Genomic DNA, 14831 nt, shown 5'->3' with positions numbered 1-14831 from the left:
GCAGCTGTCATACACTTTCTTCTTCAGCGACAATGGTAGGCTGCTATTCATTATCTGAGAATGTCTGCCATATGCACCCCACCCCATTCTGATCCTTCTAATTATCTCTGCGTCATGGTTGGGATCTGGGGTCACAACTTGGCCTAAGTAGATATATTCGCTTACCACTTCCACTGCCTCGCCACTTCTTAGGTATTAGGCAATATCAAAATTTTGCGTTGTGTTGAAAAAGTTATAAATAATCCCAGATAAAACATAAGATGGGGACCTTGAAAATGTGTTTTCTGGTCCTTGAAAGTCCTTGAAAACCCTAGAATTTTTGCTTTTGAAGCCCGTACGAACCCTGTGCAAGGACTGCTGGCAGTGGCGGACACGACGACCACCAAAACCCTCCCGGTGAAGGACACTCGGAAACCCCCCAAGTTGTAGCTGCCTGGCTCGCCCAATTAACAGACCTGCTGTCAAAGTGAACTGCAACTGTGTGGAAACGCGGTATACAGGGGTGAGACAGTGGCCGCCTGCAACCCAGCTCACTCGGAAACCACGAACATCTTCAAGCGCAGGGCTGTACCGACACGGACATAGCGAGAAAATGAGACACGCCGCACCGCTGACGTGTAGCTCAGTTTTATTAGGGACGCCCGTAAACATGGGCAACCTAGCACCTATGCGACAACGAATCACTGTGACATCAAAAGACATCCCTTGTTACTCCATAAACGTGCCAATAAATACCGTATTTGCTTGAATACAGTCGAACCTCGATATAACGAAGCAGTACTTTCCGGAAAAAACTTCGTTTCATCGCGAACTTCGTTGCATCGAGATTTTTGCCTTTCACTGACACAAATGATGTCATCATGAAGATATTGATTTTAAAAATTATTTTAGACGAAACTATTAACAAACCGACCAGCGAGTGTTGTATAGTGAAGTTATTTGGAAATCTTGACTCATGGTTCGAGGTAAAAGATGCCGCGAAACGCGCACCATGCTAGAGCGACTACCCCAGGGTGGGCGCATTCTGATTCACCAAATACGAAAACGAAACTCGGTGAAACTCAGCGGCAGTCCTCTAATGCGTCAAGCAACACTGGGACTGGTCACGTGCTATTGCGGGCTGATGGGAACGGGACGCGGGGGTGCCCACAAAATGGCGGAACTCAGTTTGTCAGCGCTGAAGCTTTGTCCGGTACCGATTTACCGCCCGAGTGTGTGCGCTCGGGTGGTAAATCGGCACCGGCCGTCGACTACCTGATTACCACTGGGTCGCTTAGTGCGCTGCTCTAGCTCTGTAGTATGAGTGCAGTGCTTATTATTATTGCGTGATGTCTGCAACTTCACCAAAAGTTACGCCTGAAGAAGTGCCGATGCTTACCCTGCCAAGTGCTGTCGCGGTGCAAGAGAAGCCTTGCAGTTCTTAATTCTCGAAATAAAAAAAAAAGCTGTGTTCCAGGAGCAACCTGGTCGAAATATGTGGTAAGTTTCTGCGAGCTCTTGTTGAAAGGCTGATTGTTACTGGTGCAGTCGTTAAAAGCTCAACTTATCAACTGTACTTCAAGGAACTGTGCTGAACTACAAATTTTTCCCCCGTTGTTTATTAAAAGGTAACGAAGTCTCACTGCAGCTTTTGGAATCTCATGCAACACTCGTCAGTAGTGAAGCAATGCCAAACATGGCACCTGCAAAACCAAATAGGATTGGAAGCAGTGGGGAGGCCAGTCGTGCATCGTGTGTCCGCACTTGCACGGGACCGGTCGCTATGAGGTGGGCGTGAACTATTTCGAGCGTTATTTACAACTGATGTAGTGGGATCTGCCGAAATTTGATTTCTGTGCTCGCAGAAACTTCGTTGCATCGAAACTGTGCCTTAAAACTACTTCGTTAAATCGAGGGTAAAAACACATGCACCTTAAAGGGGTCGTGAAGAGAAAATGCATTTGTCTTTGATTAATTTTGTCTGCTTGAACGACCTTTTAAGAACATAAATCCCAAATATTTTCACAATTCATTGCTTCTGGAATTTAGGAGGCGCCGTTGAAATTCTCGTTTTGGGACGCATCGCAAGCGACTATGCGCGCACGGGCGGTCGGCAGCGCAACTAGAATGACGTCATGTGAAGTACATTCCAGAGTTCAACGCAGTTCAATGTTCTTTGTGTATAATATTCTGCAAATCTGCAAACCCAATATTTTAAAAATAATGCCTCCTTTATTCGTTGCCAAAAAACAGTTTTCTATCCACGTGAGCGGTGTCGTGACCGCTTCAGTTGTCTGGCAACCATTGCAGCAGAACTCAGACCTACTGGGTGTTTGTACAGTTTGTAGCCAGTTTACCTGCCGAATTTCACGTTCTTTTGCCGAATTCTCTTCGGAATTTTATCTTTTTGTATAAAATGGCCCAAGACCGCTCAAGGAAAAAAAAAAAAGTGCCCCGTGTGCGATTCGAACTTGCGGCCTCCGGGCCAGCCCAACGTTACGGCCAGCCTAGTCGGACACTTTATCCACTACACTATCGCCGCGGGAAGCGCGCGCACCGAAAAACTGCTGCATAAAAGCCTCTTCGCATTTGTAACCCAGAAGTCTGTCGTGTTTTCATAAATTCTAATCTACCCAGAGCTTTAACCGCCAACTTACTGTTGAGCGCTTCTGCAGTAAGCCAAAGCGGAGCGCATACAGTCAACAAAACAGCGTTAACAGCATTGTTTATTGCAGGAAACAGGAAAGCAATCGTCGAACTGCGTGATGTTGGGACTCGGCGACTCGGCGCTGTATCGTTCTCGCTAGTTATTTTTGCGCTTGATGAGTGAATAATGAGTGGGTTTTAAGTTCCGACTACTCGAAGTTCCTTCGATAAACGTGTTTATGTAATAAACTCTCATTTTAAGCGTTCGGTCATGTATCTCGTCAGGTCAGAAGTTTCACGTTCGCGCAACTCACATTACAGGCTACGTGAGACAGACGTCGGCAAACTTGTGCAAGAATATCGGCTAGCAAAACGACTGTTTAGACTCGTGGAAAGCAGCGTAAACAGTTTACGAATGCCCAGTTTAGATTAAACGTGGTTACTTCTGCCTGCGCCACTCGCCGGTGTTGTTGACTGAAAGTTCGACCATGTTGATCAGTCGTATCAGAGATCAGACGTCTCCCGTTCAGTTGCAGGGCGAGTTTCATCATGGCGCCGATGTTGTAGCTTTATCTGACCCTTTGCAAGCCCGCCCTATGCCGACATATTGTGCAGACGAGGGAGAACTGTGATTGGCTGCTTACTGACTTACTGAAACGTCACTTCACGAGTTGAGGAGGAAAGCCTCGGTGAAACCGTAACTGCATTTATTTACCTATTTCCCGATATCGGACGACGAAACGGGTATGCATTGTTTGTTTATCAAGGTTCCACGGTTATAAGCACACACACAACACAGTTTTTTTGAAAATCTCTTCACGACCCCTTTAATAGCAACAAGAAACTGAAACGTAAAAAGTTCGTTGCATCGCGAACTTCGTTATATCGAGGTTCGTTATATCGAGGTTAGACTGTATAAGCGTTTTTTTTCCACAGACCGTGACCTCAAAAGTTTATCCATGCCCTATACTTGCAGTAAAAGCTTCAATGTTTGCTGCACTTTAGGGAAAATTATAGTGAAAGGCATGCTATTGACGAGGGCTTCGGGTGCATGTACCCAGCACCTACCAGATGTCACGAAGTCAAAGACGACGCAGTTGTCCTGAAGGAGAAACAGGTTTATTGCAGCGAACTTGTGCTCCCTTAATTAACAACGCAAAGAATGCAGAGGTGGCGAAGCAGCAGTCAACAAAGTGACTTGTGCGGGCGAGCATCGGCGATTCGAATGTCGCACGTCTGCTCTGCAGGCTTTTATCTTTCGGTGCAAGTGTTTCTCGAACCGTTGATTTACATCCAGAACAGTGTAGATCAAAGATTATTCTAAGCTAGTGACGTTAGGGCAAGACACTCTCCCTATCAAAGGAGAAAACCCGTGCACCATAAAAAATAGAGAATGGAACAAGCCCGTCACTTCGCTCACAAATAACAAAGCCCGGCGCTGCCTGGCGGCAAAAACAAAGCATAAACAAACAAATCCAATACACGGTTCGTGGCAAGCCCAGCTCGTGTCAGTCACCGACAGCAAGGTCTTCAGCCAGAGTTTGGACCGCTTTCGGATGACGTGAAGAAAGAAGACGTCGTGAAAACCACCATGATCAACGCAGGCACCATGACCAGCACTTCCAATCCTGCCCTTGTTCTTGAACAACCCAGGAAGCCCCCATCATTTCATGGGTCACTTTCGGAAGATCCTGAAGACTGGTTGGGGCAAGTTGAACGGGTCAGGCTGTTTAACCGATGGGACGACGCGGAGACACTGAGGCAAGTGTTGTTCTACCTTGAGGACTCGGCACGTCATCATCATCATCATCAGTACCAGCTTATCTACACCCACTGCAGGGCAAAGGCCTCTCCCATTATTCTCCAATTACCCCGGTCCTGTGCCAACTGTGACCAATTTATCCCCGCAAACTTCTTGATCTCATCTGCCCATCTAACTTTCTGAAAAAAACGATTTCAGAACGCAATTCTTAACGACATTCACCACGGTTGTGCGAAAAGAGCAGGCCGAAGTCTTGCTGCAGACGCGGACACAACACCCTAACGAAAGCGTTGTTGTGTTTGCTGAAGACATGAAGAGGCTTTTCAGGTGTGCTGACCCTTGCATGGTGGAAGAAAAGAAGTTACGCTTCTTAATGCGTGGTGTGAAGGGAGAACTGTTTGCTGGACTTGTCCGCAATCTGCCCAAAACCGTCGCTGAATTTGTGACCGAAGCCAGCACAATTGAGAAGGCCCTTGAAATGTGTGCTAAGCAATATGACCGCAACTTTGTTGGCGCGGCCAATGTGAACTACGTCGACAGCATGCGGATTCCGGCAGATAGCCTATGTAAGACTACCCACGCAGTAGTGAGGGAGGAGCTGCGGAAACTTCTCCCAACGCTGCCGCAACCCCAAGTCGCTTCCTTTACCGACGTCATTAGGGTAGAAGTGCAGCAAGCGCTGGGAACTTCAATGACGCCAGAAGCACCCCGAGAGCCGCAACTCAAAACCTGCGCGGCTGCTGTCCGCCAGCCTCGCCCACCTGCACCCTATCGTCACGAGGCTGCATACCATCGTTCCCTGTCGCCGGCCAGACAAACTGCAGTGCAACCCCCGCCCCGAGGAATACCGAGGTGTGGCGAATGCCAGATAATCGTTCGCTGTGCTACCACTGCGGAGAGGCCGACCACGTCTACCATCGCTGCCCCTACAAGAAGCTCAGTTTGCGATGATTCTCTGTCGACGCACCACGCCCCCGACCTGGCCGGTGCCCATCTGAGATTGAAGAATACCTGTCCAACAATGGCCGTGGACCAGCCTGTTTCAACCGTTCACCGTCACCCTACCCATACCGATCGCCAAGTCGTCGAACCAACGCAGACTTCGCACGTTGGAGGTCCCCCAGCCCACATATGGGAAACTAAAAGCAGCACCTTCTGGAGGTGAAGCTGCATGACGGCGAAAAAACGAAAACCCTCCAACGACGCAATGACTCGCCGAAGACAGACCATGATTCACGACATGCCCTCAGCCCGACGACCCGATCCAACCCGGACGTGACTCCCAAACAAGGCAACGACGCAACGCGACGTGCACCTGAAATGACAGAGCCTGCCGCTGAAAAGACGATGACAATAACGACACATAGTGCCCGACCGCCAACACGTACAAGGCAAGATACGACGCCCCAATGTGCCCGAAACATGAGGAAAGCGGCGTCCGACGTCTAGTTGCCCATTGACGGCTTTGACGTAGTCGCCCTCTTCGGCACGTGAGCGGACTACTCAGTAATGAGTGGGTCATTCGTGTCTAAGCTGAAGAAAGTTACGACAAGATGGGACGGTCCGCTCATGCGCACAGCAGGAGGCCATCTCGTTACACCAAGTGGAACGTGCACATCACGCGTCACCATAGAGGGCACCACGTACCCTGCTGCGTTCGTCAATTTGCCCAACCACTCCCGCGATGCAATTCTTGGAATGGACTTTTTGACGGACAACGGTGCAATAATTGATCTGCAGATCGAGGTCCATAACTTTTGCCTCTGATCACTCCACGACGCCGGTACCGAACCTTCTACACCGTGTTGCTGTAAGGATCGCCGACGATCACGTCACCCAGCCACCCCGCACAAGCTTGATTATCGCCGTCTACTGCGAGGATGCTGCTTCTGACATCAACAATATCGTAGAGAGAGACCAAAGTTTGCTTCTCGACGCTTTAAGCAATGCAAATCCCATGTTTTGGTCACTGATTTCACCGAGGAATACCAGCATCTAAACAAGGGCGCTGCAATTGCGTTCCTCGAAAAAACGCAAGGAACAATTATGATCGTGGTCGCCAACTTTGAATGCACATGCGCAGATGCTTTCAACCTGCCGCATCCTTTCGACGTGAACCCAGCGCTGCCGCAAGAAAACCGGCACAAATTATTAGATTTGCTTTGTTGCTACAGCGAGTGCTTTTCGTCGAACTCAAAGTTACGTCAGACACCTCCTGCGAAGCACCGGATAATAACGCAAGATGGAGCCCGACCTACCCGACAGTCACCGTAGCACTTCTTCACATGAGCGGGAAACCATCCTGACTCACGTCAATGACATGCTCAGCGACGACATTATACAGCCATCGAAAAACCCCTGGGCTGCGCCGATCGTACTCGTGAGGAAAAAAGACGGCTCAGTAAAGCTTGATGGCGGGCTAGTTGGTGTAGCATTCTTTTGAGGGTAAGTTGCGCTTGTTAAGAACACCTAGACGGACACGGGAAAAAACGTAGACTTTCACGAAAAGACGGCGCACTAGCAACTGATTTATTTGGAACAAAACACACATATATAACAATGCAGAATGCAACAAATTCGAGAAAGATGGGAAATGGAAGTGTGACTGGTGATAAAAAGATACATATAAAAAGATAGCGGTGGTAGAAGCTGGTCCACGTGCTGTCGTTAAAACGTGGGATTCTAAAAACAGAATCCCACGCTGGGTGAGCGCAATCGAAGGGGTGCTGACGCATTCACCCTCACGTCCCGACATCATTGAAAACGCTTCGTATATCTCACGCGGTACAAAATGGTGGTTTTTTCAAACTCGACCTCACACTTGCACTTCGCACGGTGTGCCGCTAGATTTCCTACTATGCTGACCTGTTGGCAGGCATTCCTATGTTCACGCAGTCTATCGTTAATGCATCTGCCTGATTGTCCAATGTAGAAACGGCCGCAATTCAAAGGTATCTTATATACAACACCCTGCGAGCAATTCACAAATTTTCGCACGTGCCGAACCTTTTCTTTTTTCAGCTGCAATGCCTTACAAAGGCCACCGAGCTTTAAAGGTGCAGTGAAAACAACGGGTACCTTATGCTTTCCCCCGACTTTCTTTAACCTGTGGGAAACGCCATGAACGTATTGCAAGACGGCAGGTCGCATGCGTTCTTTCACACCTTTTACTTCTACACCTTTTTCCTTGACAACTGTTCTCAGGACTTTTTCTGAAACTGAAACTAGCAACGCGTCTCGATAGCCACTTTTCTTTAGCCGACTGACTTGGAAGCGAAGGCTTTCCGTGATACGGTGGGGGCAAGATTTTTTGACAGCGTTCGAAAGACACGAAGATGCAATTCCACGTTTGATTAGCTTGGTATGGGCAGAGTCGAAAGGGAGTAAGCCCTTTTCAGGCCTGGTGCGATAGGACCAGCAAGTGTGTTCAGCACTTTTTTTTAGGCTAAGATCTAAAAATTGCAAGCAGTTGACGTGCAAGACTTATTTTATAGCGTACCCCAAGACAATGTGTTGTTAGCGGTGCAGCAGAGTATAGATGTTTACGGGAATGTGCGATTCCAAAACGAAGTGGGTATTTCCTCCACGAACTTCTTGTGTCTACTGAAGTTGTAGTTAGATTCGTTGTACATTTTTCACCAAGGATATGTTTTTTCGCAAAAAGAGGGGGTGCCAATTGGGTCTTGTATCGCGCCAGTGCTTTGTGACCTATACCTTGCGCTTGGCGACAGAGAGCTGCAGGATTCTTTGAAGGCATACCAGGTGTCTAAGTGTTTTCATTATGTTGACGATTTCCTTGTGTGCATACCCTCCAATCGCAACGTTCATGACGCTTCTTAAGGTATTTTGGAGATGTTTAAGGTTGCCCACTGTAGTCTCCAGTTTACACATGAGCTTCCTGTGAATGACTGCTTGCAATTTTTAGATCTTAGCCTAAAAAAAAGTGCTGAACACACTTGCTGGTCCTATCGCACCAGGTCTGAAAAGGGCTTACTCCCTTTCGACTCTGCCCATACCAAGCTAATCGAACGTGGAATTGCATTTTCGTGTCTTTCGAACGCTGTCAAAAAATCTTGCCCCCACCGTATCACGGAAAGCCTTCGCTTCCAAGTCAGTCGGCTAAAGAAAAGTGGCTATCGAGACGCGTTGCTAGTTTCAGTTTCAGAAAAAGTCCTGAGAACAGTTGTCAAGGAAAAAGGTGTAGAAGTAAAAGGTGTGAAAGAACGCATGCGACCTGCCGTCTTGCAATACGTTCATGGCGTTTCCCACAGGTTAAAGAAAGTCGGGGGAAAGCATAAGGTACCCGTTGTTTTCACTGCACCTTTAAAGCTCGGTGGCCTTTGTAAGGCATTGCAGCTGAAAAAAGAAAGGCAGCATCTAAGGCAAAATGCAAAGTTCGGCACGTGCGAAAATTTGTGAAGTGCTCGCAGGGTGTTGTATATAAGGTACCTTTGAATTGCGGCCGTTTCTACATTGGACAATCAGGCAGATGCATTAACGATAGACTGCGTGAACATAGGAATGCCTGCCAACAGGTCAGCATAGTAGGAAATCTAGCGGCACACCGTGCGAAGTGCAAGTGTGAGGTCGAGTTTGAAAAAACCACCATTTTGTACCGCGTGAGATATACGAAGCGTTTTCAATGATGTCGGGACGTGAGGGTGAATGCGTCAGCACCCCTTCGATTGCGCTCACCCAGCGTGGGATTCTGTTTTTAGAATCCCACGTTTTAACGACAGCACGTGGACCAGCTTCTACCACCGCTATCTTTTTACAGTTGAACCCCTTTATAAGAGACACGTACCGGGGAGCAGTTTCTGTCTCTTATACGAGATGTCTCTTATAAGCAGGGTACTATGTTTTCACTTACTAATCAGACCCTAGTTCAATGTGGGCCCCGTATAACTAAAATAAGCTCAGAAGAACGCTACAGCATGTTTCAAAAGATTCATTCTAATTATTGTTTGGTCCCAGAATTTATGAAACTTTATTTGCTTCATGACTGTATTTACACTGTTTTTTACAACCTATTCTACAAGCTTTTTTTCCTTTCCTTGTTTGTGGAAGATGAATCGTAGATGTTGAGTTCACAAGCCTGATGAATAGCCAGAGCGCAGAGCTTTTTCCGCTGTGTGCTCAGGCTATTCATTACGCTTGCAGGACTCAACGTCTGCAGTGCTTCTTGATTGGGAGCTACGCGAGTAGGAGAGCCCGCATGTGTGGTCGCGCTCCATCCAATGAATGGCAGTAAGCTTCAACTACTTCTGTCAGTTGCATTTCCATTGACAGGGCTTCTCATTGTCATTTCATAGCTGACTGAACCACTTTGTGTTTGCTGAAGTTATAATAAATAGCGACTGCACCTGTCTGTCGTCCACCTGTGTTTCCACAATGGAAGCAACTGCAATTAGTGACTGGTGGCACTGCATCTGAAGTTAAAATGTCTGTTACAAACGAGATTATTGATTAAACTTAAAGGATGACTTGTCCCTTATAACCAATCTTCTACATCCAATGTCTGTTATAAAAGAGGTCGATTTAATGGGAAAGATAGGGCAGCCAACCATGTGGGTGAATAGTGTCTCTTATACCCATTTGTCTCTTACATCAGTGTCTCTTATAACGAGGTTCAGCTGTATATGTATCTTTTTATCACCAGTCACACTTCCATTTCCCATCTTTCTCGAATTTGTTGCATTCTGCATTGTTATATATGTGTGTGTTTTGTTCCAAATAAATCAGTTGCTAGTGCGCCGTCTTTTCGTGAAAGTCCACGTTTTTTCCCGTGTCCGTCTAGGTGTTCTTAACAAGCGCAACTTACCCTCAAAAGAAGACGGTACATTGAGTTTCTGCGTTCACCACCGGCGTGGAATGGGACATGCACTGTATGTTTTGATATTTTAAGGATGTTAGCCAGTAACTGGACCCTTTTCGCCTGCTAAACCCTTTTAATGAGGATACATCATAGTTAGCACTTACAGGGTGATAAATGGCACAGTCGTCAGTGAAGAGACGAATAACAGAGACGAACAATAGTTCATGGGAAGATCATTAGTATGTAGCATTAGAAAAAGAAGCGGCCCCAGGACAGTGCCTTGGGGCACTCCAGAGAGCACGGAGTGGTGACACATGCGAAGTGGCATATACGAAGTGCTGACGGTCGCCTAAAAGTGTGCAGTAGTCAGCGGTTCGACGAAAGTTTGTCTGGGCAGGCATTGTATGAAGAAACAGTAACGCAGTCACTGACCAAGTATCAGCGAAACAGGAAAGTATCGCCGGGGTGAGACAGCTGCGCATATTGCACAGATTTGATACAAATTTGTTTTCCTGGGCCAGGCTGCTCCAAAAGCTTGAAAATTGCGCCACACTGCTCCAAAACAGTCTGAGAGCCAAGGATTTTTAAGCTCCCATCAATTTCAGTGGGGGAAAATGCTTACTGACGGAATTATTTTCCAGAACCCCCAATTGTAAAGGTTCAATTGATTGATCATTCAATAAAAAACGATTGTCCCCGAGATAGCTTTTTTGAAAGTCACAATGTCGGGTTGCACATGTTATATTCTGTGCGTTTTTACAGTTTTCCCATCGGAAACCATTGCAAAGCCCTGTAGAAAAAATACTTATGTGTACTAAGGCGTCAAACTACTTGGGAAAGTTGATGAAAAAACTGCAATTTTTGGAGCGCCGTATCTCCGGAATGATGTGAAAACGGAAAGATGTGAAAACGTGGCCGCCGGGCGAAGCATTTGCTTGTGGTTCAGGCAGAGTGCTCTTCGCCTATTTCTACCTTAGTTTTAGTTATGGGGGTAGCTTGGTTTACATTTAGTCGTTTGATCTGTTGCGGGTACGTTGCTAGACTTGAAAGACGGGAGTTCATCAAAAACAACATGGCGCCCGTGAATTCGCCGTCTTTCGGGTTTGAGTGTGAGGCCAGCGCGTGCTTGAAGTGAAATTCCGGACTCATTGCAGTATTATAAACGCTGAGTTATTGCTGCCTTTCACAGCGAGCTTGCGAGTGGTGGGAATGGAATGATCGACACTGCATAAGTGGCGGCGCAGGCTACATCGCCGCAAATTGTTCAAGCAGTGTGTGATAGCGGCACAGGCTATTGTTGTACGCTAGTAATAATGGTTCATCTATCTGAAGTGAAATTTAAAGTCAAAAGGGAGGTGGCTGAACATACCAACATTACTCAAATTACGATCGTAGTGAACGTGCACCTTGGGGATTGAAATGGGAGGGCTGGTGGGGTGCGACGACTACCACCTTGCTGTGCGCAACTTTTCTCGTGGCTCTACACTTGTGCGTAAAGCCAAGTCTGGGATTACAAAAATAACAGTTTCGGCATTCATGTGATAATAAAAATGCCTTACGATTGCTTAGTTTTTCAATTCGATATTTTCAACGGCGCTCCACTATCTATGCATAGAACTTAAAGGCCAACTGCACTCAAATTTCACCCTGCCTAAATGCCTTCGAAATGTGTAGTAGGTACCATGAGAACTACTGCGACGCGACCGGTAGCTCTGTGCAATGCGTGGTTATTCAGTTTCAGGCACTCAAAATAATGCCCTTGCAGACGACAAAGCACCTGCCAGCGTGTCGCGCAAACAGCCATTTAGCGGAAGTGACATGCCAGCCGTCCAGGCCGATCGGCCTGCCTCGCAGTGGGAGAATCCGGGAAACTCGTATTTCGGGCTGGTACGCTTGGCTTTCATGGCTCCGAAGAGACTTCGTTAACCGTACAGTTATGGTCCCTAGAAATGTACGGTTTTCTCCTTTTCGAGTGTCGTCGCGACATCATGCCTACGCGGTGTGCTGCTGTCGGAGCGCACGAATAGTGTCGTGCTTGCGGGACAAGCGGTCGCTTTTCCGCGTGCCTCCCACACCCCCGCACGAGCGCGCTCACACTCTCCTCCTGGCTGGCCAAGCCGTCCGCATTGCCCGGTCCGCAAGGCTCACGCCGTCAGGCCAGGCCGTCTGGCCGCTCGGGCCGACGGCTGGCACGTCACTTCCGCCTGCCCGTAATGGCCGCGTTTTGCCCAGTTTCGTTTTCAAAATCATCGATTTTTGCTGGTCGCTTGCGGCGTAATTACACACGTTTTAGGTGTCATACTTTGTACATTGTGGTCTTTTTAGTCATACTATGCAGGAACAGTGATTTCGCGCGGTCGAAATTTTGAGTGCAGTTGGCCTTTGAGGAGCCATGAAGACAAAACACAAGTTTGGTTCATTCAAAAGATTGCCTCGTTAGAATCATACTGACACCTTTTTTAACGTAAACTTCGCTCAATTAAGCTACATAGTTAGGAAAAAAGGGAATGGCCGTGCAACTCACTAGCTCATTTCCCGCAGCAGGACCAATGATGTCATACCAGACTGCTCTGCGATGGGCGGAAACCACCAAAAGCAAACGCCAATTAGGCAGAGCTTATAAGCTTGCCGAACGAGCTATTAGGCCTGTTTATTTTGTAGTCTCCAAGGGAATTCTGAGTTGATGTTACCCCATTGTTTTTATTGCATTGTATTGCATTGTATGTGCGTGTACATTCTTTTTGTTCTGCCCGTCCTGCTTGGACCATTTACTTGGTCTGCAGTATTGTGTAAATAAATAAATAAATAAATGTAATGCATATCCATTTTACAGCAGTAAGAATGGTGCGGTAAACAGCAAAAGTTACGAAAATACATGTAAACATAGAAGTACCGATGCGCACTGCTGTTGGTACTGGGCGCACTATGCTTGTTTTAGCTGCACAGCAGTCCAACGTTTTGGAGTTGTCTTGTATGACGCTGGCCGATTGGCGTAAGAGACGCTGTCTTACGCGACCCTATTTGTCAAGCATACCCCCGTTTCACGAAGCGATTACTTTCTACCGTAACAAAAACAAGCCAGGTGTAAATACGGTTAAAAACAAAGCAACAACATAGTGCTGAGTATGCTAGCGCCATCTGGGACGTTTGACGGCAAGCAAGGCTGCAGCGCCGAATGGCACAGTGCAAGTTCTTTTGTATACGCGCCATTATCACTTCATTGTAGACGTCACCAAGACACAGGATTTGGCTGGAGAATCAAAATTTTAACCTAAATTGATTAATTTCTCAGTGAATATGGCATCATTTGCTGCCGTGCAAGTGCTGGTGACACTATAAAACACAATATCTTTAGAATAAAACAAACTTGTATTTCGTCTTCATGGCTCCTTTAAAATGTAAAATTGGTTTGTAAAAAAGTAGTGCAGTTCGTACCTTGTGATACTCTGGTAGAAAAAAACTTTATTGAGAGCCTGTTTCAGTGTTATGTACGTTCAAAACCGATTAAAAAGTCCACTTTTCCCCCATGAGTTGCCAAAAATTTGATTTTTTAGGCTCCTAAGGTGACATAATAAATGTTGTTCTTCTGCTCCGAAATCAAGGTTTTGCTGCTCCAAAGACTGCTCCCAAATGTGATTCAGCTGACTCACCCCTGGTATCGGCCAAACAGAATAGTCCAGGGGAACAGGAAAGTTCCTTAGGGGGATGAAACAGCACCAGCATGATGTGAGAAAGCAAGAAGTGGCCTTAATGCGATTGCCGAGCATGCGCACAAGCAGCAGCACAATATTGGCTCTTGCAGTTTTGTCTAAAGAAAGAAACGTGACATCACGTCTTTTACTGGAATCATCGTTCGTACAAACACACTCGGATGCGATGAATTGAGGTGCAGGGACGTTGCCATTGATGTACGTGCGGTCGTTGCGTCCCAAGCTTCCCCTTTAAATTGGACATCATGTCCCGTACGGGTTCCGAAACGTCTTTATACTCAGTGACTGCATTAGTTTTTCTCCTACGGGTGTGCTGAGCCCATTCAGGTTGGCTGATTGGGGCCAGGCAATGTGAGCAGCGGTGCGGACGCAGGTGGAGCTGGCGTCCGAGATGGGTGTGGCCACGGAGCAGGGGCTGGTGCGGGGCCACGCCTACCAGGTGTGCGGTGTGCGCACGGTGGCCCTGGGGGGCAGCCCCTGGGAGGGGGCCTTTGGGGAGGGCACCCTGCTGCACCTGGTGCGGCTGCGCAACCCCTGGCGCAGCGCCTGGACGGGCCCCCTCGGCCGCGGGTGAGCACCAGAGGGGAGCACCGCCGCTGCAAGGGGGCGTCCTTGCTCTTCGCACTGAGAAGCGTCCTCCAGTCACGACGGTGCACATGCGCGTGCTTTTGCGTCTCTGCTTTTGCGTCTCTGCTGCTGGGGTTCTTGCGTGCGGCTGCCCCGGGGGGGTCCTCTTCTTTCAGGCTTCATACGTTGCATAGCAAGCAGCCAGAGGATGTTTGGGCGGGTCTGTGCAATGCAGACAACTATGGAACTGTGTCAAATTCACTTCGGTGTGCCTTTAATTTAAAGAAAAAGAAGTATCAACGTACGACAGCAGTGCGCGGATAGGCTTTCTTTTATCCGGATGCACTTAGGC

The 14831-nt window shown here is 47.6% G+C and overlaps 1 protein-coding gene across 2 annotated transcripts in view; it reads left to right on the top strand.

The window, feature by feature from the left end:
- LOC144168771 (calpain-5-like) overlaps positions 1–14831 on the top strand; it is a 189319-nt gene that overhangs the window by 38434 nt on the left and 136054 nt on the right. For both annotated transcript variants that reach the window (XM_077697737.1, XM_077697736.1), the window contains one exon: positions 14286–14482. In XM_077697737.1, coding sequence (XP_077553863.1) covers positions 14286–14482 — 197 coding nt within the window. The remainder of the gene's footprint in view (positions 1–14285; positions 14483–14831) is intronic.

The sequence above is a fragment of the Haemaphysalis longicornis genome, unplaced genomic scaffold (genome assembly GCF_048455015.1).
Source record: "Haemaphysalis longicornis isolate Haplotype H1 unplaced genomic scaffold, Haemaphysalis longicornis Haplotype H1 scaffold_2, whole genome shotgun sequence".
Lineage (NCBI taxonomy): Eukaryota > Metazoa > Arthropoda > Arachnida > Ixodida > Ixodidae > Haemaphysalis > Haemaphysalis longicornis.
This window is presented reverse-complemented; position numbering and strand designations above follow the sequence as displayed.